The sequence below is a fragment of the Peromyscus eremicus genome, chromosome 7 (genome assembly GCF_949786415.1).
Source record: "Peromyscus eremicus chromosome 7, PerEre_H2_v1, whole genome shotgun sequence".
NCBI classification, from domain to species: Eukaryota; Metazoa; Chordata; class Mammalia; order Rodentia; family Cricetidae; genus Peromyscus; species Peromyscus eremicus.
The window spans coordinates 30,600,339-30,627,944 of NC_081422.1; the positions used below are offsets into that span (position 1 = coordinate 30,600,339).

The window sequence follows — 27,606 nt, forward strand, 5'->3', positions numbered from 1 at the left end:
ACAGACTGGCTGATAGTCAGCTTGCTGGCACTGTGATAGACATCGGAAACCATCAGCCAAGAGAAAGGGGTCGTTTGGGGTTCCGTTTCAGAGGTTTTAGTCCACAATCTATTGGCCCTGTCACTTTACCGGTGGTTGACACATTGTGGTGGGGCAAAACTATTTGCTGCAAGCCCTGGAAATGAAGGAGGAAGAGGAAGAGGCTAGATCCTACAACCCCTTTCTAGAACATGACCCCTGATAACCCAGAGACCCTCCCACAGGTTTCCACCACCTCCAGTAACAACTAATGGAGGGACCATTCCTTGAAACCCGGGCTTTTGAAAATTCCAGATCCAAGCTTCGCAGACATTAATGACCCCTGCATTGCCAAAACTGAGAAGTCAGGTGACCATCTCGTGATCTTTGGGCTGGTGAAAGATAGCATGAGCATGGTAGAAGCCATGGAGTGCTTTGGGTCCAGGAATAGCAAGACTAGCATGCTTGCCAGTGCTAACTATGGACAGCTCTGATGCCGTGACTTGTGAGCATCTCAACACTAGACCATTCTTCCGGCTCAGGAGAGCACTCCTCTACCCCATCTGCCCACAGTACCCCACAGTCTTTGGCCTCTCACTGCAGCTCTTTGAGTTCTGTGTTTTCCTCCTTCCCCTCTGTGGTGGTTTGAATGAGAATGGCCCCCATAGGCTCATATATTTGAATGCTTGGATCCCAGTTGGTGGAACTGTTTGAGAAGGATTAGGAAGTGTGACCTTGTGAAGGAAGTGTGGCCTAGTTGGAGGGTGTGTCACTGGGGATGGGCTTTGAGGTTTCAAAAGTCCATGCCAGGTCCAGTCTCTCTCTCTCTGCTTCTTGCCTGTGGACCAGATTGATAGAAGCTCTCAGCTACTGTTCCAGCACCATGCCTGCCTGCCTGCCATGATGGTCATGGACTCACCCTCTCAAACTGTAGGCAAGCCCTCAATTAAATACTTTCTTTCATAAGTTGCCTTGGTCATGGTGTCTCTTCACAGCAATAGAACAATAACTAAGACACCGTCTAATTAGACTGCACAGTTAACTTTATGATTATGAATAATAACTAAAAAAGAAATTTCTACATACAAATCATAGCACATTCCATATCCTAAAATGTCCCATTTACATCTTTCTTTGAATCTTCTTTATATAGAATCTTTTTTTAAATAGGGATAAGGAGGGATAGAAGATGGGAAAGACACATATATTACTTAAATCACATATGTATGATTAACTCATCTACAGGATTGCCAGATAAAATACAGGGTGTCCTATTAAATGTGAATGTCAGGTGGGGATACTAACACTAAAAGTACTTTTCTGAAGTCTACATTTTGGGGCATCCTGTGCTGAATCTGGGAGCCCAAGGTATTGGTGAAATTATTAAGGCAACTCCATGTAGTTAAAAGGGAGGTTTATTTTGTGGGGTAACTGACAAGTGAAGGGATAGATAACAGGGTCTGGGAAAGGTGTAGCGCAATCCGGTGGTGTTCTCTGGAGAACTCTGCTCAGTCTACCTCCAGCATCCAGGGTCCAGGAACTAAGAGAGACGGCGCATCCAGATCTCGGGTCTTCAGCGTCCTCTCTCAGCCCTGCCTTGTAGGCATGACAGTTACCAAAGCCTCAGTGGGGGTTGGAACTTCCAGATCAAAGCTGGAATGGATGCCCACTACACCAAGGCACAGTCCAACTTGACTACTCATGGGCTGTGTGGTGCTGGGCAAGAAACTTGGTTCCTAGCTCGGTTTCTTCATCCCTAAGATGTGCCTAATTACCACATGTATATCCTTGTTTGGAGAATCAAATGATGTTTGTAAAGGATCCAGAAGAGTTCTCGCTGTTCTGGAAGCTATTGTTCACATTATGATTACTTCCCTGTGACTGTATCCAAAGCAAAGCACTGGGTAGTCGGAGAAACACAAAGAGATGACAAGACCTCTACTCTGGAGCTGTAGAGGACTTGAAACAAATCCACAAATCAGCGTCATGGCAATGAAATGAGTGCCATGTAAGATGTAAGAGGCAAATTGAGGTGTTTGTAGACTCAGGAGGGAGGTTTCTTCTGACGCAGTAGAGCAAGGCACAGACAACAAGCACAGGCCAGTCACACTCTAAGAACTGGGGACAGAAAGCCAAGTGTGCCCAAGGCTCTTCAAGCAGCTCACAGACCAGGGGAGCCAGCAGATGGTAGGAGCACCCAGTGCCACTGCACTAACAGAGGGGATGTTAAAGTGCCACGTGTACCTGTGGAGACAGCACCTGGTCCAGAAGTAGTGCAGAGGCTGGAGGAGAGAGAATGATGAACTAAGATTGACAGTTGCTATGGCAGTAACCCAAGTCTTAGAGAAGGAAGGCCAAGAGTAGCTTTAGGGATGATAGAGGGAGATGATGGGATCCGGGCTAGAGTAGACTCAAGATGAGGACCCTCCAGGAGAGGGAGCGTCACAAAAACAGGCTACTCTTGTGAAAAGGGAACTGTCCAGTTCAGCTAAGGCCTCAGGGAAAGGCCTGGGGGCCTTGCTTCAGGGAGCCTTAAGTGCCCTCCTTGAGAATCGACTGGTTTTTACAGCCACAGGAGCCATTGAACATATGAGTGGCAGAGACTGACTTCCAGGACTTTCCCCTGGCCACCATGGAGGTAGGATGGATTGGAGTGAAAAGAGAGTAGATGCTGGGCGTCTGTTTCTGAGGCTACACAAGAGCCCAGAACTCTGGGCAGCCAGATAGCACCAAGATTGTTAATTAGCTTTGCCAGCTGAAAACGCTATATCTGTTTCTTGTCTATCAAAAGTATTCAGGCTGCTGGGGCGGTTGTGGCGCACGCCTTTAATCCCAGCACCCGGGAAGGCCCAAAGACCAGGGAAAACTGCTTGGGGGGGGGGGGGGTCAATAAAGAATGAGCACCCTGTAGAACTATGACTGGAGGAAAGTGGGTTTGACCTAATGGTGAGCAGCTGGGCAGACTCAGCAAAATATTTTCAGATTTTTTTTTTTGGGGGGGGGGGAGCTGTGTAACCTTCCTTCCCTTGAGATGTGATGAACACCCTCTGGGGGAAGGTGTCATGGTGTACTTATAGAGAAGGTAGGTCAGAGTTTCTATGGCCAGCCTTCACACAGAATGGCTAAAAGGTCAGCATGCAGACTTCCGCCATTTCCTCGGTCCCTAAGGTACCATATCTGGGGTGTTGTACCTGAGCCCAAAACAGTGAGGGAACAGTGTGGGTGGGCTCCTCTCTACATCACACAAGCTCACACTCACACCTTTGCAGCCTGGTGGCACTCAGAGGTTGCACTCTGGAAAGCAAAGGATGTGAGGTAGGAGGGTGGCAGGGCAGGGTAACATCACCCCGGAGGAGCGACAGTCTTTATCCAGCTCCTAATGAGGCAGAGCAAGGGAATGGGAACTAGTCCTCTACTTTTCCAAGCTTTTCTGCTTATCATCTTTGCAGAGAATGAGCCTAGACTCCTTAGCCAATAGCATTCCACATCCATCCATCAGACTTTCCCACGTAGCATCCCTCTCTGTCCTGACAACTATGCACCCTAGTTTTGTTTAATCCAGTTTACTAATGAGGAAACTGAAGCACAGAGAAGCTGAACGGTTTGCTTGTGGCTACAAGCTAGTGGCTGTGGGACTCAGGTTCTGAACCCACACTAGCCTTCAGGTTAGCCAAGAAAGGAGAGAGGCAACTGAGCAAGACAGACTTGGTCCAACAGTTGTAGGGTATGAGCCATCGAGATGAGACATGATGAAAGACTGCGGTATAGCTCAGTAGTAAAATATTTGCCAAGCATGAGCAAGGCCCTGGGTTCAATCCCCAGCACACACACACCAAAAACAAAAAAAAAAAAAAAAAGAGGAAGAAAAGGAGAGGAAGGGAGAGAAAGAAGAGGAGAAAAAGGAAGTGGAAGAGGGAGGAGGAAGGGGAAGAAGGAAAAATGAAAATCAAAACTGAGGAGGTTGGCAGAGGCCAAAACATTCGACCATTCAGATGGCAGTGAGGGGCCCATAAAGGATTTTACTTCCAGATACTCTGGCGCAGGGTGGGTGAGGGGGCAGATTGTTGTCATCATCACTTTGGAGCAGTGTAGAAGACAGGAGGGTGGGATGGAGGTCTTGGGGAAGGACAAGGTACTTTAATCCAAACTAGAAAGAGTGACTTCCTGAGCCAGCAAGAGAGCATGAGAGTAGAAAAGGAAAGACAAAGTAGAGAGACGTTCCAGAGACTCACGCAGGCTGTCTAGCCGTGCAGAAGGAGGAGGGTGGAATCCAGAAAGACGACTCTAGGTAGACAGCTGTCTTTGTAACTGAATGTTGGGGCCGTTGCCCCAAATAAAATACAGAGAAGAGGGAGCAGGCCTTACAGCAGAGACGGGGAGTTTGGCTCAGACACGCTGAGCTGTAAAGGCCAAGGGCAGCTAGATCATGACTGGGGCTAGAGATGTGCCTCGGCTGGTCGAAGCACTTGCCTAGAGTGCATGAAGCCCTTCCCAGCACCAGATGAAACCTGGCGTGGTAGCACACCCTGTAATTCCAACACTTGGTGCAGGAAGATCAGAAGTTCAAGGTCATCCTTCATTACACAGTGAGTTCAAGGCCAGCCTGGGTTACCTGAGTCCCTATTGGGGGTGGGGATTCTGAGCTCAGATTCCTGTCTGGGATTTATTTTATCAGCATAAAAATGGTAGTGGAATACACTTTTGAATGCATGAGGTGGAGAATGAGAAATGCCTGGCAAGAGCAAACCTAGGGAGGGAGAAAAAAAAAAAAAACCAAGGAGGCTGGGAAGATGACTCGGTGGGATAAAGGGTTTGCTATGTAAGCGTGGAGACCTGAGTTCAGATGCCAAGCACCCATGTAAAAAGCCAGGAGCAGAAGCATGTCTGTAACCCCAGAGCTGAGGAGAGGGGCTACCACAGACAGGCTCTATCCTAAACAGCAAGCTCTAGGTTCAGTGAGAGACCCTGTCTTAAAATATAAAGGAGGCTGGAGAGGCGACTCAGCAGCTAAGAGCACTTGCTGCTCCTGCAGAGGACCGGCTTTAGTCCCCATCCACGACGTGGTGGCTCACAACCATCTGTAACTCCAGTCCAGGGGTTCTGATGCCCTCCTGACCTCTACACACACCATACACATGTGGGGTACACATAAATACATGCAGGTAAATACTCACACGAGAGAGAGAGAGAGAGAGAGAGAGAGAGAGAGAGAGAGAGAGAGAGAGAGAGAGAGAGAGAGAGAAGATTCCTCAAAGCTCTCATTGTAAGCAGGCTGAACTTAAACACTCAGTGCTCTTCCTGACTCTGCCTCCCAAGGCGTATGCCACCACTAGTTAACACATTTTCTTCTCGATATTTATCAACATTAGAGTTTTTATTTATTTATTTTATGATTCTCCCACCAGGACCATTGCCTTGTATCCCTGGTGTTATTTGGCACATAGTAGGTTCTCCATACAAATTTTCTAGTGCAGTATAAATGGTCTGTCTAATTGGATTGCACTAGAAGCCCACCCTAGAAACCAGGTCCGGGCTCTTAATATCCTGCAGTTCTGAATGTTGGCCAATAGGTGGCGCGTCTGTGTAAGTGAGGAAACTGGCAGCTGGCATTGCGTGTGGCTCAGAGACTGATAAGGGAAAAACCACAAAAGTGAGCAATCAGTGGATGTGACCTGCAGAAATCTGCATCCATTCCCTTAGCAGATGTCACTGAAGCACCAGCCGCAAGCCTGGCCTGGCCTGTGCTTTCTGGAGCTCTCCGAAATCCAGGTTGGAGGAAAGCAGCAAGGGGAGCGGGCAGGGGGAGGGGGGTTCCCCGCTCTGACCACCTGCAGCCGGAGGCCAAAGCTGCCTGGGAATTACAGGGTCAAGATGAGGGCAGGAGGCTGGTGAGGCGGGTTGCCGAGCCGCAGGAGATCTGTGAGAGGCTCAGACTCTAGAGAATATGCGTTAGTATCCACCAAGCCTCAATCTGGATTCTGACTCCGTTACCTTCAGCTGCGTGATTTTACCTAAGCGGTTTTCCTCGTGAACTCAGTTTCCTTACCTGTAAAAGGGAGGTCTTACCGCAAAGGATGTTGACAATAAAACAAGAAACAGTTGACACAGCCAGCGGCTTTTGCGTAACCACAAAGCAAACTTGGCATAACCTGGTAGCTCTTTGCAAAGCCCTCACCTCATTCTTCATTACATAAGCCTAATCTTAATAACCCCACAGGATGAGTATTTTTATTACCCCACTTCTCAGATAAGAGGGCTCAATTTATCAGGTTGTTTAACTTGTCTGCAATAAAAAAGAGCTCATAAAATAATGAGTCCATGCCAAGTTCAGCCAGGCAAATACATACACGCCACACTGTGTCCTGTATTACATGTGCTGTGCTAGGTACAGAGGACCCAGGACCAGGGAAGTTACCATATAGGGGAGAGGCAGAGGGAACAGATATTTCCATAGGACCATGCTAGATGTTGTGATAGGAAGATGCCTGGAATACTACAGAATAGAGGCAGAAGCTACTTGGCCCAACTGGAAGATTCTGGAAAGATTGTTTAGTTGGTCCCAAAGGTTAGGTAAGCACAACCTGGACTGAGGAGGAGCTGGAGCACTCTTACATCCTCAGCTAAAGAGATGACATTTGCAGATGACCTTCTCTAAAACAGGTCCCTCTCACTTAATAGACGGTGAATAGTCTGCCTGGTCTCCAGTCTAAGCTAAGAAAGAATGGTGCCAACAGAGGGACTGAGAACCCCAGAGATACTCTCATTGGCTTGCTCTCCTGCTTCGCACTCATCGGTCTGTCTGTAATTTCCTCTAGTGGACCCCTAAAGCAGTGCTCCTGGAATACGGGTATGCACAAATGTCCCGGGTCTTTACCAAGCTCGTGAGTGAAAGTGCAGCCTCTGGAGGTGACTGAAGTCTCACTGTCAGCCCCAAGAGAGGAGCTGCGTCTGGCATTGCACACGGCAGGATCCACAATTCGTGACACCAAGCAGACAAGGAAGGAAGAGATGGAAGAAGGCTGTAGCTGGGAGTCAGACGAAGAAGATTCTGATGATGTGACAACTGACCCCAGAGACCCCAGCCGCCCTTCTCCAACTCTAGTCAACACTGGGACTCATGGCACAGACCCAAACTGTTCCCTGGTCCTTCCCCAGAGCTGCTGGGGCAGAGGCTGGGGTAACCCCTGAAATAGGAAGTACCAGCTGTCAGCAAAGCTGTACTCTCTCAGTCAAGTGTCCCTGAGCCTACGCTGAGCTTTCTCTCTCGCAAGCCTGCGAATCAGGCAAAGCAGGTTGCTGCCCCTCCCCTGCTAAGTCGGCTCAGCCCCAAGGAGATAGGCTAAAAATCACTTCCGCCTTTAAGTCTCCCCAGCTCCAGCTTCCTTCCTAGGAATTTTACAGAGGCTCTTCCATAGCTGCCCAGTCAGACCAGGGAAGGACTTTGCCCACCACTCCCCTAAGTGTACCCCAATGAACACACATAGGGGCTCGGGGGGACTCATGGAAGGAAGGGAGGAGGAAGGAAAGAGAGAGACTATAAAAACATGGACCTCATTAACCAATGTCTGTGCTTCCTCCTCTGGGGATTTTTCATTACTTATTTAACAAGTGTAAATGGGGAGGCCTCTGTGATTTGGGTACCGACCTAGGTATAGTAATGCCAGGAGGACCATGACAGATAAGGTCTTTCTTGTTCTTCCTTTGCCCTTCAGTACAAAGAAGATAAAGTGAAAAGTGTAGTGGAAAGCCGTGCAGCTGTTACCCAGGGTGGACAGGGCAAGCCTCTCTGAGGAGGTAGCCCTGAAATGGCACCCTCATGGTCCCTTAGGCAGAGGGGCTGATGGGCTAGGGACCTGGGGAAGAAGAATGATAGATGGACTGGTGTCTCAGGAGCACCAGGGATCATGGGTGAAGGTGTTTGTGGGCAACTCTGAGTCCAAGTCATGTTTCAAATACAATGGGAAGCCCAGGGGACTCAAGGCAGAACAAGGACATGACCCATTCGAGTGTTTCTTCCATTATAGGATGGAGAATTCACTGTTGATCAGTTAAAGGTCAGCTCTGTCCCCCAAAGCCTAAGTTCTGTGAGTTCCCCATGCTGGCTGAAGGCGGGAAGATTGGCTGGCCGGCCTCCCACCCTTCCAGCTGCCACACAGAACCTTCTGTGTGGATGCTGCTGACTCACAGGCAGTTGTGCCCAGATGGCCGCCTGTGGAGCCAACCATCTGGGTTGACATAGTATCTGAGGAATTCCTGGAAACCCAGCCGAGAGCCCACTTGGGTGACCAATGGACTCTGGAAGAAACACCCTCAGTGTTGCCCCAAGACTGTAGCTGGGCCGCTCGGAGGGTTGGGGGCCAGGCTGGTAAGACCAATTAGTCAAGCGAACTCAGCGCTGTACAATCACTGGATGAAGCGCAATCCTAATTAGTCTTATCTATAAAAACCAGGAGTCAGATATTGGGGTAAAAGTTGAAAGATCAGAGAAGCAGAGGAGCAGCTGCCCTTCCGCCCTGGCTTGTCACTTCCTGTCTCCCCTCGGTACAGACCTCCAGACCTCAAGTGTTAACTAGTGGCTAGCTCCGCTCTCTGGTCTCCAGGCAAGCTTTATTTGTCAGAACACAAACAAAATATCACACCACAACTTGACACCAAGGCAGTGAACTGACATCCATCCGCTCCAGAAGGGGGCAACAGTCCTCCAACCCTAGGCCCAGGCAGCCTTCCACGGAGCTGACCTTCCAAAAGAAGAAATCTTGGCCACAAGCTCCAGCTCCAAGCTCATGGCCATCCCAGGGAGAACTTGAGGCTCAGTGGTGGTGTTTTCCAACAGCTTCTAGATGCAGAATCTTGTTGAAGGGGGGGGGGGGTAGGGGTGGGAGGGGTTGCTTAATTTATCAACAAATCAAAGCTTTATCTCCCTGGATGCGCCTTCCAAGTCCACCCCTTCCCTTTGTTTCCGCCCTGGTGACTTTGGGCCAGCACCTTTCTTTCTCAGTTCAGTTTCCTGTGTCAATGCAGGGTTGGACTCTGCTGTGTCTCCCCACCCTCCAGAGAGACCCCCTTGTTACCCGCAGCAGAGTTCAGAGAGGACTTTCAGGGGCTCCCCACCCACACAGAGTGGGAGATGGGTGCCCCATGCTGACCACGGCAGTGCAGGTTCCAGAGAAAGGGCATGGCAGAGAGAGACCCTAGGTGCTGCCCACACCCTGGCTGACAGGAAGGTCAGCTACGAAGAGCCACCACCCCTGTGGTGGGAGGGTCTACCCGCTTCTGTTCAAGCCAGCTGGGTGAGATAGGTTCACCCTGGCTGGCCCTGTCTGAAGCAGGGTCAAAACCAGAGACTCTGCCTGGGCTCCACTGGGTCTTCCCCAGGCCTCTGTCTCCCCTTCCCCCCCCCCTGGCCCCCCCCCCGCCCCCGATAATGCAAATGTAGTTCCTGACTGACAACAAGAGCTGACGGACACCAAAACAGTCAACTATTTTTATCTCCAGATTAATCACAAAAAGGCTAACGCTTCCACCTTCCTTGTGATTAAAAATTAGGAGACCAAACTCTATAGTGGTTCGGGATAATAACCAATCCTGGGAGGGGATGTATGAATAATGCATCTCCAGGCCCGGGCTTCTCTGAGACTTCCTCCCCTCCCCACATGGCCCCAGCCATGGGCCCCCATCTGAATGGAGAGGTAATGAGTACTCCCCACCACACACCTCCCATCTGAGCTGCAGCTGCCAAGAACGAGTGTTGATTTCTATTCAGCCGATGGCCCCCAAACATCCTCCATCCGAGTCCACCGCACCCCACCCCACCCACTCCTCCCCCACCCACCCCTCCCCCACCCCCATCTGGTGCGCAGCGAGGCGAAGGCCAATCAATAATGCATGGCTACATGAATAACCAGCATGATAACCACTTATTTGGGAAGATGTAATCAGGACCCATTCTGAGGGTGGATGTTTGTGTGTGTGAATGTGTGTGCGTGCCTAAGAACTCCCACAACACAGCCCCTCTCCCCTCCCAGCTCTCCTCATCCCCCAATCCTGCTAATGCAATCTGAAGCATAACACTGGTGAAGCAGGAGGGAAGGGGGCGTGTAGAGCCTCTGGTATGAGTTTCTAGAAAGAACACACACACACACACACACACACACACACACACACACACACACACACACACACCTTAATCAGAACATAGAACAGCTCTATGCACCTAAGCCAAAAGCCCAGAGTACTCAAATGTGGTTACTCATCCACATGCTGGGGGACCAGCTCCACACTCTGGGGTCTCATTGGTCAGAGGGCATCCTGGCAATGGGATTGATGAAACTTCCCCAGAAGGTTGCCAGCCAACCCCTGTCTGGCTCCAACACATGTCAGTGCCAGAGGGAGTGCTCACACTTTCTGCCTGAAGACACTGCCTCTGATGGTCGGCCATCATACCTCTTAACTCATCATTGCCAGAGCGAGGATGCCCAGAGGGCCAGGGGGTCCTTCTGCTCTGGGACCAGTCAGTCTCGTCTCAGCCCAACTCAGGAACATGAGCTCCTCTTTCCTGAGCACCCAGTGCTGAGAAGGGGACTGCCTATACTGAGAGTTGAGCAGGACCACCCAAATTTCCACAGAATACTGCAAGCCCCAGCCCTCACTGCTGGAGGGGCCGAGCCCACCCCCAGTGCAGGAAGCTGAAATCCCTTTCATCAGTTGCTAGCCACACCCCCATTGATGGAAAGCCCTAATTAACCCCCCTTTGCTCTCCGGCCACGCCTACACCAAGGAGACCACAGGCACTAATAAGAGGGTACGGTGGGCACAAGCAGTTGGTTATCTTGGGTGTCCAGCCCATACCCGCCTGCCTCCTCCAGCCTGGCAGCTCCAGGGCCTCCTGGAGAGGCCTGGCTTCAGAGCTATGGGTATAGAAAGGTTAGATAAGGCCAACTTTCTCCCTGGGCCAGGATCATTTTGGCATCCAGAGCTAGTAAAAATGTGACCCCATCTCCAGAACCCTACAAAGTTGAGGTTCCTCAGGAAATGGTTCTGCAGGGCTGTTAGAACTGAGTCAACCTTCTGTGGGGACCAGACAGGGATAGATGGAGTGACCAACCTAAAAGCTCGCTGCTTTGGCCTGTTAGAGAAGTCCAGTAGATGACATCAGGAGCTGACAGGGAAGGAAAGCAAGCAGGTTCTGCAGCTGGAAGACACAGCAAACCATAAGCATAGGTGTTTGTTTGCCCAGGGTCAGGTTGGAGGGGTGTGTTGCCCCTAAAAGCCCATAAAAAGACTCTGCACTAGGTCTTCAAACCCTGATAACACGCCCACCCACCTGTCCTTCATTCCTGAGAACATGCAAAGTTCCCACCTCTAGTGTGTCAGGGGAATCCCTGAGCCCCTTCCAGCCTCTAGGGCTAACAAAATAGACCCTCTCGGTCTACATCAGAAAAGACAGAAGTTCCTCAGGGGACAGTCTCGTCAGATGGTTTCCATGGAGCCCTGTCTCCTCCATGGCTGGTCTATGCAGCAGTAAAGGCCTGGGAAACTTAAATATGTTCAGAAGCACCAGCCTCAGAGGTAGCCATGTGTCCTTAGTCAACTCTTGACTTCCCAGAGTCTCTTTATGAATAATAATTGATTACCGTCATCCCTGTCAGTGTGGCCTTCACGGGAATCAAACGTGGTTCATTGGATCCAGCAGGTGTCTCTGCGGTTGCTTCAAGGCGTGGAGTTCCATGTTGGCCCTGCAGGGACCTTGCTCCACAGTGCAGGGGACAATCCCATGTCTGCTCCCCTTTGGCACTATGGATATCTGAAGAGGGCCACCAGTCACTAACCACACTGTTACATGCAGGAAAAAAAGAAAGAAAAGAAGGAAGGAAGGAAGGAAGGAAGGAAGGAAGGAAGGAAGGAAGGAAGGAAGGAAGATGTCAGGAAAGGGAGGCTCCTTCCGAGTGGGAATCAGGGTCCAGGAACTACTCTAAAGACCTGCCCTGTCACCTGTCACCTGAGGGAGGGACCAGCCTGATCAAGGGTCAAAGGCACAGCTTCCAGCCCCAGTTCCACCATACATATGACCTTGAACAAGACCCTTGGTGAACCTCAGATTCCAGGTCTACATAATTGGGATAAAAATAGTGTTTTTCCCTGCAAGACTGTTGTGAGAGGTGTAACAAAGCTTGGCAAAAAGAAAAGAAAAAAAAAAAAAGTCAGGGCTGGATTAATGGCTCAGTTATTAAAAGCGAGCACTACTCTTCCAAGACCAGAGCCTGGTTCCCAGTACAAATATCAGGCAACTCACAAGTGCCTGTGACTCCTGCTCCAGGGGATCCAGTGCCTCTGGCCTCTGTGAGTGCTGGCACTCCAGTGCATACGCATGCTCACACACAACTAAAAATAAGATCTTAGACCAGCCCGTGGTGTCGCACGCCTTTAGTCCCAGCACTCGGGAGGCAGAGGCAGGCGGATCTCTGTGAGTTTGAGGCCAGCCTGGTCTACAGAGCAAGTTCCAGGACAGCCAGGGTTACACAAAGAAATCCTGTCTTGAAAAACCAATAATAATAACAAATCTTTAAAAAGAAACAAAAATAAATCTTCTCTTTTTTTTAAATAAAGATCCTGTGGGTCCCCAGTATGTCAGTTGCAAAGCACTGCTTCCAGGTCTGTGAAACAGGCTAGGGACACCTGCCTGTCCTCACCCATGCTTATTCCTGGTGTGACAAGATGAAGAACAGCATATCGTTTTACTATTACTATCACTGGAATACAGAGGGTGACACTCTTTATCAAGGTATAACCATTATTGCTCATTATCCTCTGCCATGTCAAGCAGAGACCTACCCTAACCTGACCTCTCTGCTCCTCTCTCCACAGTGCCACCCGATGACCCCATCATCCTAGGAGGGCCTGTGATCAGCCTTCGGGCAGGGGACCCTCTCAACCTCACCTGCCACGCGGACAATGCCAAGCCCGCAGCTTCCATCATCTGGCTACGGAAAGGAGAGGTCATCAACGGGGCCACCTACTCCAAGGTGAGCCTGAGGGAGAGATGGGGATGGGGGATGGGCAGTGGGACAAAGGATAAAGAGAGGTAAGAGTGGAGGGGTCAGGTACCTGGGGACCAGCTCTGCCTTTCTTCACGTGGAAGTGCTTCTGTTGTTCCACATTCTATCTATCTCTCTATCTCTCTCTCTCTCTCTCTCTCTCTCTCTCTCTCTCTCTCTCTCTCTCTCTCTTTCTCTGTGTGTGTGTGTGTGTGTGTGTGTGTGTGTGTGTGTGTGTGTGTGTGTGTTTTATTGGTCACTTTAGTTCTCAGACTGTTTCTTCCACTAGCCTCCCCTCTCCCGCCTCCCCCATCCTACCCTCTGACCAGGATAACTATAGGTAAAAACCCTAGAACAAGATATGGTCAAAAGAGGAGATTGAGGCAGAAGTGGTCAGGTTGTCACCGCTAATATGTGATGCTCTGAATAACTGTGTGCCACCCCCCAAAACTCCTGTGTCGAAACCCTAAGATCCAAGAGGAGGGAGATGGAGCTTTGGAAGGTGGTTATGTCATGAGGGTGGTACCGTCATGATTAGGATTAGTGGCCTTATAAAAGGGGCCCAAGAGAGAACTCTGTCCTTTCCACCATGTGCAGACATTGTAAGAGGATGGCCAACACCAACACTCCTTCAGTCTGCCCCATCTTGGGCTTCAGGCTCCAGGACTATAAGAAATGAACCTCTGTGGTTCTGCTGCTGTCCAGCTTGTAGGTTTTTGGTGTTGTTGTTGTTGTTGTTGTTGTTGTTGTTGTTGTTGTTGTTGAAACAGCCTGAATGGAATAAGACTTTTTTCAGAAAATATAGTAAGTTCATTTTTAGCGTGTTTCTCCCAAGTGTTGCATGGACCGTACTCATACTAACAAATTATGCATTGTTCGTCTGAAGTTCAAGGTTAACAGGTCATCATGTGTTTTAATTTGTTAAATCTGACCTGCTTTCCATGGCTGCCTGATGAGATGCCAGAACAGGGACCAGAAAGGGCTAATCTAAGCTTTGTGCCCTGATGGGCCTGCCTATGAGGCTGCTTGTCTTGAACTCACACAGTAGCACCCTGAACTGGCCCCTGTGACGCTCTTTTACTTTGTTTTCTGTATTTTATAATATTTTGAAAGCTTGCAGCCTCAAAGATCCTGGGATGTGAGGACAGCCCAGGTTCACCAGTTCCCAGAAAGAGTTAACTTATTGTTCACTCTTCGGCCTATCCAGAGTCCACAGCCCCATGCTGGCCTTTTTTCTCCCTCCTGTAGTCCAGAGCAGTATCTCCAGGACCAGGAATCAGGAACGTCAGACCCCTCTACAGCCCAGCGCCCACTAAAGCTATCCAAGCTATCCAATCCTAAAGCTGTGCGGCCCCTACCCTGCCTCACCCATCCCTTTCTCCACTAACCACAGCGAAGGTTCATCACACTCTTCCCCCTCCACTCCCAGCTTCCTGGTGTGGCATGGCTGACCACGCCCCTCCTCCTGGGAACTGTGAATAACAAACCATCTCTGCAATGGCGGTAACTTCCTCATCTGTTGGCTTCACTGTCTATGAATACAGTCAGAAATAACCTGTGCCACACGCCTCCCCGGGAGACTTTTATGCAGTCCCAAGCGGGGTTTTTCATCCTGCAGAGCCTTCAAGATGAAGGAGACCTGACCTTTGGAGGGCCAGTGGCCCGAGCTCTTTTGTCTAGAGACAGAAAACTGAGACTTTGAAGGGAAGTGTCTGTCCTGCTCAGGTGTCTTCTAGCCAAGATCTCTTGTCACCTAGGCTTTCTTTCTGGCCTCCCCCAGAACAGGCTCGGGTCTCTATGGGTTCCAAGAACACCACCGGAGGCTATATCAGGACCCCAGGCAAAGCAGCCTCCAGGCTCTGAGGTTAGGGCATAATCTTTCAGGAGCCTGACCCAGGGTTTCAGAGGGCATCAAAGCACATGCTTGTTCTTTAGTCCTGATCCCCAGCTGGCTCCTCCCCATGGGTCCTGAGAAGAGAAGAAATGTCTTTTCCATCAGCAGAGGATGTGAAGAAAGGCCACTCCTATTCTAAGGACAGCTCCTTCCCATCCCGAACTGACTACACTGCCAAAGGCGGCTGATCAAAGCTTGGCGTATCACCCAGTTCCTGGGGCCAGATCCCCAAACAAATGGCTTCTCTTGGACCTGAATCCATCCTAGGAACAGTGCTTCCTCTTGGGAGATAAGTTGTCTGCTCACATCCTGGGTGGAGCCACGTTGTGAGGATGTCAGGAAAGGCAAACACATAGCCCAGCGGCCAAGGTCATCCAGAGGGGGCTGGGAAGGAAGAGAAGGGTGTTCCTACGTTAGAGGTGCCTGTCCATGTCCCTCTGAAGCTGGGCCAGCCTGACCTGCCCGGGATATACAGAAGAGGACATGCCTCATCTCGTAAAGGCGGGGTTCAGGGTCACCCTATGAGACCTATTCCAGGCTAGTCTACTCAGAAGGCCATCCTCACCCACGCAGCCTGGCGCACTGCCTTTCTGGAAAGGAGACTGTGTGCCTGTCCTCGCCCAGGCCCACCCCTATTCTGACTGTCACAGAGGGAATGGCAGCCAGCCAGATGCCAGTCCCTGCCAGTCCCTGCTCTTCGTAACCCCAGGCAACAGTTTCCTGGCCTCAGTTTCCTCCTCTGAACACGAAAGAGCTGGAAGAGACCCTCAGCTGTAAACTCATGGATTAGAGCTCAATGTAAGAGACAAAGATTCCAACAGGAGCCATATGGCCCAAGCTGAGGGGCTGTTAGAGACTGACCCCCACCCTGTCTCCTCCCAGGCGCTCAGCCCAGGCCATTCCTTCTCCAGAACTGCAGAGACAATTGTCATAAGCCACATAGTACTCCTGACTTAACTTACAAAGGCAGAAACATCAGAGGAAGACCGAGAACACACAAGTGCACCACACACACACCCACTCACATACGGCCCACAGAGAAGCCCCCCGGAAGCAGCCCTGACAGAGCTGCACCTAAAGCCTTCAGTAGTCACCACTGGGCGGCGTGGTGGTAGTTAAAGCCACTGATACTGAAGCTGGGTGGCCGATTCCAGCCACCACCACCCTCTAGCTATGTGATCTAAACTTTCCATATCTGTTCCATCTGTACACTGAGATCATCATTGGCACCCAGGTCTAGGGATGGCTGGGGACACAACCAAGACACCTACCTGGCAGACCGAATCTGCACTAAGCACAGCTGTTGGGACCACCACCGGTCCTCTGGGTCCTCACACCTGGCCACCTGCATTTCCAGATGCTGTGGCAGTGTCCACACAGCAGGCCATAGAGTCCTGTAGGCCAGACTTCTGTCATGTCAGAATGTTGGCTTAATCTCTCTGTCTCAGTTTCCCCAGCTGCAAAATGGGGATGATGATAATCATGGCTGCTTGTTAGGGCTACTGCAGGACTCACAAGAAATCACACACCAAAGTTCCTTGTAGGGCTGGTGAGATGGCTCAGCAGGTGAAAGCATCTCCAGGACCCATATGGTAGAAGGAGAGAACTAATACCCCACACGTTGTCTCCCCGACCTCCGCATGCACAGTACGGCATGTGTGTGCACGCATATGCATGATACATAAACAAACCAATAAATGTAAATTGCTTGTTTTGTTTTGAGACAGGATCTCACTACGCAACCCTGACTAGCCTGACCCTTACCTTGCAGACCAGGCTGGTCTTGAACTTGAGAGGTGCCCCTGCCTCTGCCTTCCCGGTGCTAGGATTCAAGGTATGCACATGCACCACCATGCCCAGCAAATGTAATTCTTTCCAAGTTCCCTGTAAGGAGGATGGAATAGAGTGAGGACTCTGTATTAGTTACTCTTCTCATTGCTGTGATAAAAATACCTGACAGAAGCAGCTTCAAAAAGGAGGGTTTATTCTAGCTGAGGTAGAGGGTGGAGTTCACTATGGTGGGGGAGGCATGGCAGCTGCAGCGTGAGGCTGCTGGTGGTGTGCCCTGTCTACCTAGCACTGACTGCAGAGCTGCTCCCTATGGCCCGGTGTGAGTGTGAGCCCCTTGGCTGTGTTGCATCTCTGACACTGCCTGCCAGGTCTGCTGAGAGACGAGACTGGGGTGGGGGGGAAAGGGAGGGTGGGGGGCTGCCTCTCTCCCTGTCACGTCATGGACACCCTGTCTTGGGCATGTGAGGACAGCTGGGATTCTCCCTTGCTCCTCCTGCTTCTCTGGGCTTGACACAAGAATGGATGTCACAGGGCATGCATCTGAAATGCCAGCAAATCTACAAACCCCGGGGCGGGGTGGGGTGTGGGGGGAGGAACAGATGATAAACACGGAAGATGAGTATGGGCTTAGCCCGAAGGAAAACCTTTCCTGGGGGGCTCTCTTCCCACCGCTTCTGCTACATCCCCAGAAAGGGTGATGAGGCTCTGACTTGCTCGGGGCCACATAGAAAATGCTTTTGTCTTAGGAGATACAGCCTTCCATCCCCACTTCTTTGTTTTCTCCACTACCTGCCTACTCAAGGGGCTGTCAGCCTGCCATCCCCCGGGTCTCCACTGGGCCTGTGCTTGCTCAGGGAAGGGATGCTGGCTCACATGCCCCAGGCCCTCACTCTCCGTGGTACACATTGTCTCCTCCAGTCCCTCCAGCACACTGCATCCACTCTGTCAAACCTGGGGGCCCAGAATCTCTACCTATTCTATGTTATGTGCTAGCCACCTCTGCTCACCTTATCTACCTAAGACGTCTCTTCTATCCCTAGGGCAGAAGGCTGGTTGTGGGGTCTCAAGCAAATGATGCTGTGCAGACCTGTATTATCCATGTAACTCCTATTCAGTCCGATAACAAGAGGGCTATATGGATCCTCAAGTGTCTATAAAAGGGGAAACAGAGAGATGATTTAAAAAAAAAAAAAAAGGCACAGCAGGTGGGGGAGGTGAGTGGGGAGGGAGAAAAGAGAAGGCCTTGTTGCCAGGCAATCAGACCTGCTCAAGGCCTCTCCAGGCTGTTTGCATATCAATGAGCAGCCCATATTTAGCACCAGAGTTGGGGCACCCACACAAACTGCATTGCCTTCGGGCTGCCCATCTCTGAGGGCTCAGCCTGCATTTCTACTGCTCACCAGAGGCCCTGGAAGGATTGGAAAGATCTGCCACCCACCCTGTGCAACTGCCCCAAGAGTGCACCCCACCCCCACAGTCCAACCTCTCAGGCGGGTGCTGAGAAACCAGCGCCCGATAGATGCCAATTCAAGGACCTCAGGGCAGCTCAGTGAGGTGGTGAAGTTGCCTGCACAAACAGGAAGCTGCACCGGAGCCAGTTCTGTTCAGACAGGCACTGGGAGCCTCGCGTAGTCACTGGAGCCTGTGAGAAAGTTTCTTAGACTCAGTTAGTGGGCAGAAGCCTGGTAGCACCCACAGGCAGAGGTGGGTACATGTAGGCAGGGGAGGGATAGAAATCCACTCTTGGAAAACTATGCTCCTGCACATTCATTCCTGGCCACATGATGGTGGCAATGCAAAATCCACAGCTTACCTCTCAAAGGGAATAAGAGATGGTTTATTTTGAAGCTATTTTGAGCCACCATGGGCCAGGAACATAAATTTTGGTTACCCCAAATTTCATATGACAACATGAAACCAGTTTCATGAAGTTTTTATAGTTTCACAGGACAAAGAAAGTCATAAATTAAGGCAAGTTTAAAATACATTGGTGGGTACATCAAAGAGGTGGGTACAGTAAGATGGGGAAGATTTTCTCTAGGCCCAAGATGCTATCCGAGCTTTGGGGTTGGTGGAAATTAGTAATGAGCTAAGTGAATAGATTCTAAAAGTTTATCCACTAGTCACAGGACATTAGTCCTGACACAGAGGTGGGCAAGGAGTGGCTGTTCCAGAGGGCTAGAATCTCTCCACCATTCTAAAATGCAGTCAGTCTCTGCAGACAGTGGATTTTCAGGAATGTTGCTCACAATGCCTACATATTGTATAGTCCTGACCTCTGTTGGTACAACAACATGAGCTGGATCACTGTAGATGCTCAGGGGTTGCCATCAAAGTCATATTGATAAGCCTGGGTCTCGAGTCTGATGCCACGTTAGTGCCCGCCAAGCTCCAAAGAGGTAGTGAGTGAGTCAAGAAATTAGTGACACCATTAAAATCTACTTCCCAGCCCCAGCTCCCAGGCTGATTTGCATGCTAGCAAAAGCCTCAATGTCTGAGATGTGTCCCCAGAGTCTAACTCTGTGAGGAGAAGAGAAGGAGGAGAGGTGAGGGGCATAGGGAAGAAAGGGGCAAGGAAGCCGGTCTCTGATCATTAGCAAACCGGTCCCACTTGGATGATGCCTTCAAGGCCACCAAGTCTCAAGGCCTCATTTGCATGTGAGAAAAGTGGTAGAGAAGACTTACAAAAGAGGAATAAAGCAAATGATAAAAGAAGAAAGAAGTTCAAAGGGGGTTGAGGGAGAGGAGCAGTGGCCATCTGAATGCATCTACTCCCCATTCAAAATACAGAACTCAAAATGGTTGGTGGGAAGGAAATCACGCGTCATCCAGGGTCAGCCCTGAAAAGATGGAGGAGACTGTCAGCCTCAGAGCATCATCTTAAGAAGCACAGGTACACGAAAAGGATTTTACAGAGACAGCAAGGAGACACGATGGGACAATAGGCAAAAACTCTATGCACTGAGCAGGGTCCTGCTCTTGGAACCAGCCTGGGCATCCTGGATCTTTAGACATGCATCTTAGTTTCCTACAATACAAAGCTCATAGCGGTTTACTCACTTTGCCAGAGCTGATGCACAGGACAGGAATAAGAAGGCTATTACCCATACCCATTCTGGTGACATGCAAAGATCGCGAGACTTCTGGGTTCTATGAGGCTAAAGAAACATCTTAATCATGTAGGTGCATTTTTTTCTTTGGGATTTAGGGAACAGTGCAAAGGGAAAGGGAGTGAAAAAGGAGCTTTGCCAGGAAGCACTCCCAAAGGAGCCACCAAGGTACACCATCAGCCACCTTACACCCCGTGGGCTTGGAGCTTCTGGCTTGCCTTTCCTGCCATTCCACCGCTGTGTCAGCAGATCTGCCTGAGGGACCAACAGACACAGCCCTTCTCCAGGGGGCTGCTGCCCAGGCTCTGGCTGGGGTCTTTGGGAACCTTGGGCCAGAGCCAGGTTCACAGCGGGCCTGCTACAGGGATGGTTCACTCCTGGGACACTTGCCTTCTTCTCGTTTTCCTTTTTGTTTAATGAACACATCTTCCTTTTTTTTTTTCTCTAATTAGGTGGAACAAACAACTTGAACCAGAATTTTTATTTCCCAGAAAAGCACCCGCCTGGACACAGTAAATATGTCATTAATCATCATTCCGAGGCGGAGGAACACGCTGGGCTAGGGAGGAGGAAGAGCAGTCAGCAGGCCTAATTAGAGCTAGGCCTCCCAGCTCTCTCCCACCCCCACCCTGGGAGCCCCACTCCCCCCACCAAGCCCAGAGCCCATCCCTTGGAGGGGTTCTTGGCTGAGTCAAACTTACGTAAATGTCCCTTGTTAGCACCTCAGAAAAGGAAAGGAAAGGATATAGAAGAACAATACGCGCCCTACCCCCTCCCCTCCCCTCCCCTCCCCTCCTCCCCGCATTCTACCCGGAGGTCTTATTTTCATCCAGGAAATTGTTCTTATTATCGCTTAGCTATTTATAGAGGTGGCGAGGTCTGCTGAGCAGCCCCAAGCCAATGTGGTAATAGGGTGCCGGCTGCAGCTCCCTCCACACACTGGCTTTGGTTTGGGGGCTCAAATAGACCCCATCTAACCCTATTCTGGGACCTCCAGTTGTGCCTCTGGCCTAGAAGTTGACCTGCAGACCATGGGCTACTAAGACTGGCCCTTGGACTGCTGGATCAGGCCACATCCCTCTCGGTAGCCCCTCTGCCCATGGTTAAGACCAACACCCCTTCTGCCCAGATAGAAAGTACTAGAAGGCTTCAAGCCACAGAGCCTCAGTGTGGCCAGTTTTACAATTACAGGAGAAAGTGCGGGGCTGCTCTTCTGCCCTGCTGTCCTTTTCTGTTATAGACTGGCTTGACCTACAGTAGCAGCCACGTGGGGCTCACACCAGGTTCTACTCATCCCAGAGGCCACAAGCTTGGCCCCACGTTAAGAAGGGCTGTGCTGAGCTGAGGACCTAGAAGACGAGTTCTGGCAGCCTAAGAGCTGCCGTCAGCTAGCTCAGTAACTCAGCTTCGTGGGCCTTGATCACTGTGTTGTCGGCTACAAGGCCCAGGTCAGGCGTATCAGAGAGTCCGTCCTCAGGGGTACCTACTCTTAAGTTTGAGTTCCAGTTTGGCCCAGGAGTTCACTCTGAACTCAGCATTTACTTGCAAAATACCGATAATGTTTCCTCCCTGCAACCATTCTGACAATGAGATACAGAGCCATTGTTATTTTACGAGAGCTGTTCAGTACGTAGTCATCTATTCCCTGGCTCCAGTCCAGGTAAAACAAGACTGACTGCGTCTGGCACCTTTTCCCTGTAGGATGTAAAGTTTCTGCCCAGAGGGGAAGTCTTTGAGTTTAAACAGACTCCAGTGCCACCTGCAGTGGTCCTCTGCCTACAATCCCTCTTCTCTGTGTGCCTATCTTAATGGGCTCCTAACTGATGGGGAAGGGTCTGGAAAGAGGGACAGAAGAGTGAAGGGGGTGGCGGCCATAGTGGAGGAACTAGTTACAGGTTAGCACTGGGATCCAAGAAGAACAAGCGAAGACCCATGGCTTGTGCTCATGTCTTGGTGCAGCCATGGCACCAAGCAGTGTTGGGGTTATAGAGGCTAACGGGTCTGAAGCCAAGCTGCCAACCCGGCTGCGCTGCTTCAGGGGTGCAGAGGCCCTCCTGCTCTCTCTAGCTCCCCGCAGCTCCCAGCATTCCTTGGTGTGTAGCAGGAGTATCCTAACCTCTGTCTTCTGTGCCAAAGTTGTCCCCTTCCTAGGGAAGAACACTTCCGGGATTCAGGATGGTCTCATCTCCAATTCCTTAACTAACTAATCGGCAAATGAATGCCCATTCTAAGACTGGGGTAGACACGAATGTGGGGGGATGGGGGTTCAACCCATTGCAGAACCCTAGTACTACTTCTACCACTAACTTGAGAGTGAGTTTGGTAAGGTGTCGTGCTGTGCCTTGATGAGCATTGCCTGAGTCCTCCCTTGTCAAAAGGAAAGCACTGGCCTCGCCGACCGACCATGCAGTGGTGTAGGGAGTTCTAATGAGATCAGGAAGTGCCATGATTTGGGAAGGTGCAAAGGCTTACATGGGGAAATAATCAAAGGTGGGCTCACAGAGACTGCTAACGTCCCCTCCTGAGCCCCTTCTTAACTCGGTGTTCCTAACTCTGTCACCCTTCCACAGACTCCTTCCTTCTGTCTGCTGCACCCCGTCCTCTTGCTTGCTGTGGAGAGTCACCACCACCAGGGGTAGAACACAGACGCCAGTTCACTTTTAAGGAGGACCTACCTACCTACCCAAGGCCTGCCTTCCACTAAGCTAAACCTGGTTACTATTGAGCTTTTGGCTTGCAAGTCAGGGCTGGCTTTCACACACCATGGCAATCTCTCTAGCTCCTTCTTTCCTTCCACCACCCAGCACTCAGCCAGGCCCAGGCTGTAAGGGAACTGCCCCAGTTCTGCATGGAGGCTGGAGCCCCAGTTGCCTGAGACAACCCTACCAATACATGCCATCCACAGCTCTCTCTTCTCTTCTCTGACCTGCGTGCGGTCTGTCTTTCCGTCCCGAGCCATGTCAGTTCAGTAGCACAAGGCCTTCTGTTCCTTTGCCACCTCTCTCTCCAGACTCTGCTTCGAGACGGCAAGCGGGAGAGCATCGTCAGCACCCTCTTCATCTCGCCTGGAGACGTGGAAAACGGACAGAGCATCGTGTGCCGAGCCACCAACAAAGCCATCCCTGGAGGAAAGGAGACCTCGGTCACCATAGACATCCAGCGTGAGTACCTACGGACTCTGTCTGGCCTGGCCAGGCCCAGGGTTGGAACCAGCCCCACGTGAATGTGTGTGCGTGTATATGCAGGCTCACATGCCTTTTTCTGCCTGGGCGCAGAGGCCAAAAGAGGATGTCAGGTGTCCTCTGCTACCAACTCTGCCGATTCCTTTGAGGCAGCTTCTCTCCCTGAACGTGGATCTTACGTTTTCTCTGCTAAGCTGGAAGCCTAATGGAGCTTAATAGCTCCAACAGTCCTCATTCCTCTGTCCCCTTTGAAGCTGGGGTTACAGGTGTGTGCGGGATGCTCATCTGGTATGTGGGTGCTAGGATCCCCAATCTCATCCTCGTGATGGCACGGCAAGTGCTTTCTAGCTACTGAGCCCTCTCTCCAGCCCCCTAAATCTGAGGGATTTAAAAACACTTTCTAACAGCCTTGACTCAGTTAGGGCTTCTGAATTCTGTGTGCTACCAGCTCTCCAGAGTTATGGGGTTCATGGGAACTGTGCCTTAGGGGTCTCAGAGCCGGTTTTGACAGCCAGAGGGCAGAAGTTCTCTCTCAGGCCACAAATCCTAACGGACAGCCTTTAAAGTGCAGAGGAATGAAGAGACACTTGTTAAGTATTGGGTAGGGTCGGAACACCCTGGCCAAACAACAGCGTTTAGGGGAAGGCTCTACTTCTCACTATGTTGCCATTTGCTGTTAACAACCCCACCCCTGCCCCCACCCCAAGGAGGTTCCTTCCATTCCTCACTCAGTGATAGTGGGGAGCCGCAGAGTTCTTACCCTGCCTAGGGCTAGGGAGATAAAAGAAGATGGAGAGAAATACCTAGGGCAATGCTCCTCCATCCCCTGGCCCTGATCCCACCCAATCAGCAGGTGAACAGATGTGGCTAGAGCAAAGCCCAGCTCTAGAAAGGAGGTAAGATGCTAGTTCCGTGTGTGGTCCAACATTCAGAACGGATCCATCACCATGAACTGGGTGGCTCTAGATTGTCACTTCACTCTGATAATTCCAGTTTCTTGTCTGATTTGCCGATGCCATCCAAAGTCTCTTCCTAGTCTAAGAGCAATCAAAGCTAAGAGCTCTCTCTCACACACAAGCCAAATCCGGGGGAAATGAGAGTGGGAGACAATATGTGTCTAAGTCCCTTGTTCTTCCTGGCTGCCATTTGTGACACTGTGGCATGCTGTCATCCTGCCCCATAGCCCCACCCAGGCAGGAGGCTATGCCAGCTACAGAGTCCCACGTAAACATAGTTGGTTCCCCAGGACAGAAGCCAGGACCTTGGCAGAGAAAGATGGAAGAGAAACAACATTTCTGCTCCAGACCGCTGTCCATTGCCCCAAGGGAACCTAGTGACAAGACTGTCATCATAATAGCATCCCACATACATTCAAATACATCCTTCCTCCAGATGCACTCCAGACAGAGGGCTGGTTGACCCGGCTACATGGATAACAGGGTTGCACCTGAAAGGATGCAGGAATGAGGCCAGCATGAGGCTTAGACCCAGGCATCAGGTTTCCTGACTGGGATCCTTCCAAGGTAGTACAGAACAGTGGCTTGGGTCCAACATTCTCCCTAGTTGAGTTCTGACTTTGGCTGTTACTCATTGGCCTCATTAAGGAATTGGTTTGGGTTTTTGTTTCCTCATCAATACATGAAGGAAATCACACCTACCTACCTCTTAAGGTCACCGTTAGGATTAAATGACATCATTCGTGTCAACCCCTAGAGCCACGCATGGCATATTTTGATTAAAGTATATGCTGAGGTTGAAATCCACAGTGACAGGTGTGTGGTAGCTCTTCCCCAGATGCCATCGCAGCCCCAGGCATTTGACCCAGAGCTCCATCTCCCCTAGCTGGGAGGTGTTTACGAATACCTAAGAAGCAAAGGCCCAGCCCTTCTCCATGCCGCCCTCCCCCCCTCCCCCTCCTCCCCTTCCTTCTCCTGAGATTCGTTTGCTCATTCAGTAAGCATCCAACTGTTTGCAGTGGACACCACAGGCTGGATCAGAGCCGCCTTTGCAAACCTGCTCATTTTCTCAGTCAACCACGAAGTCTCCAAACTCAGCAAAAGCACATTTGTTGTTTGTTTCCCTTGGTCTTTATATGTTACCCAACGGAAGACAAAGCCCCCAGATTGAGTAATGGGAGAGAAAGCGCAACACCCCCAAAGCCTCACCACATCTGGACTCTGTGTCCAGCTGCCAAGTTTCAAATGGATGTACTATAAAATCACTGAGTCATGAAGTTTCTCTCTGCTTCCCCCCAACACTTCCTCTGAAAATGCACATGTGCATGTACACACACACACACACACACACACACACACACACACACACACACACAGGTTGCTGATGGAAACACTAACAGACTCTCAGCTGTAACATCTGTTCAATGTGATCTCAGTTCCACCCTCCTGAAAGTTATGCATCCGACATCTCAAGTGGGATTAAAATCATGTTTAATAGTTGGGTATGACATAAACTATTTATACCTCTGGAATTTGGCAGACTCCTAGAAATTCACATTATACACATCCCGAGGAGAGGGATGGAAACACGGACATGGTAGCCCTGGGTCTGGGGATAGAGAGGCAAGTGGAACTGACTGGCATGGAACCTCCTGGGTCTATTCTCCTGAGGCCCTCGGGACCAAGAGTGCTGCACAGAGTGAGGGAAGAAGCAGAAGAGGCTTCTGCAGGGTAAACTGATACCACGGGTGTGAGTGAGCATCCAGCAAGTGAGGACCCGAGGAGGGTCCTCCAGCAGGTACGAGCTCCATCTTCTTCCTTCCCAAGGGATCATCACTTTATAAAGAACACCGGGTGAAGGATGAGCCTTTGGAAGGCTCCCTGTGAGCTCCGTAAAGGGTTTCTAGAGATTTCTGAACTGACACCACCATCTCAAACAAGAGTTGGATTGAGATCATCTATCACCTGCCAGGACTGGATTTCACAATGTGAGGCTAGCAATGCACAGGGGTCCTGACGGCCATTAGCAAACTCCTCTGGGCAAACTTCTTTCCCAGGAGGGATGGTCAGCTTGGCCAGCCTGCCCTGCGCAGGACTGTGAGATTCCTGAGTCAGGCTTGCCTCGGAAGCTGCTGGGAAACCACGGGAAGACGCTGCAGGACTTGCAGGGGGAGGTGCTAGGAGTCTAAGAAGTGGAAGGAGAGCCCTCATGGTGTTCCCTTGCCACAGTGAGCCCTTGAATCTTGCTTTGAGAATGCAAATGGAGGTGGATGAGATACCTACCTGCATTACTCAGCTTCCCACCATTATAGCAAACACATGAGATAGTAAAGAAAGTTGGTTTCAGTTCACAGTTTGGGATGATCCACTTCATAATCAGAGCCCCATTGCTTTGGACAGGGGTGGGTGGGGTGGGGGGTATAAGATAGCACATCAGTGGAGGGAGTGTGCTCCAGCAGAAGCGCTCACTTGAGGGTCAGGGAACAAGGAAAAAGGAAGAGACTAGGATCCCACAAGACCTCTCTTAGACTTCCCACTGCCCCCACCCCTCTCAAAGCTCCCAATTATGCCTCAATAACATGTCTCTGAAGACCAAATCATTAACCCATGACCCCGGGGGTTGGAGGAGGCTTAAATCCCACACTATAGCACCATGATATTCCCTGTAACCCCAGATAAGAAGGTACACAGGTCAGCTGCTCCTATACCAGATGAGACACCTGTTTACGGTCCCCCTTCTGGAACAATGTAGGGAGAATAGACTTTGAGCACAGGTGGCCACCTGCTGCTCAGAAGTGGGGTTCTTTCTGTTTCTGCCAATATTAACACAGCTCAGCCCCTGTGCCCTTACCCAGCACCCAATGTGAGCAGCAGCTCACAGAAGGGACCCAGCAGATAAAGGTCCCAACCCCCAATCTCAGTCCACAACTCAGGCATGACTCTCGGGGACCTTCAATAGTCCTGAACCAGGAGCCCAGAGCACCAAGCTAGAGTCTCACTCCCTGGGGTGTCCCTCACAAATAACCTCCACAGCCTCTGAGAAACTGGCTTCTTAATGCTTTTTCCTTTCTGAGGCTGAGGCTGAGCTGATCCATAGAAAGTCCTTGTGGCCGGGCGGTGGTGGCGCACGCCTTTAATCCCAGCACTCGGGAGGCAGAGCCAGGTGGATCTCTGTGAGTTCGAGGCCAGCCTGGACTACCAAGTGAGTTCCAGGAAAGGCGCAAAGCTACACAGAGAAACCCTGTCTCAAAAAAAATCGGGAAAAAAAAAAAAGAAAGAAAAAAGCAAGTCCTTGTGAACTTATGGTTCCTGACCCACTCGTTGCCAGGCCCAGGCCCAGGTGATGGAAGCCCAGGGTGCTAGTGAGGCCATGGGGACTTAGCTGCCCTCTAACTCAGCCTGGAACTGTACTCCAGCCATGCTTCCAGGCCCTAGTGAGGAAAAACCCAGCCTAGCTGGTTGTCTCTCCCCCTGCACTTTGGATGCCAAGGAGCTTGGAAGTGCCAAGGAGCTTGGAAGTGCTGGGCCAAGGCTTGGGATCTACAGGAGCGCAGCATCAGGATGAGCCAGCCTCTGGTGGGGGATGGTGGAGAGTGGGGGGTAGAAGGGGGAGTTGGTGGG

General features: G+C 50.8%; 1 protein-coding gene across 1 annotated transcript in view; it reads left to right on the plus strand.

Moving 5' to 3' along the window:
• The window catches only part of Kirrel3 (kirre like nephrin family adhesion molecule 3), a 124,907-nt gene that overhangs the window by 74,416 nt on the left and 22,885 nt on the right, over positions 1-27,606 (plus strand). Inside the window, exons 4-5 of the mRNA XM_059266741.1 lie at positions 12,883-13,040; positions 22,858-23,008. Of these exons, the coding sequence (XP_059122724.1) occupies positions 12,883-13,040; positions 22,858-23,008 (309 nt within the window). The remainder of the gene's footprint in view (positions 1-12,882; positions 13,041-22,857; positions 23,009-27,606) is intronic.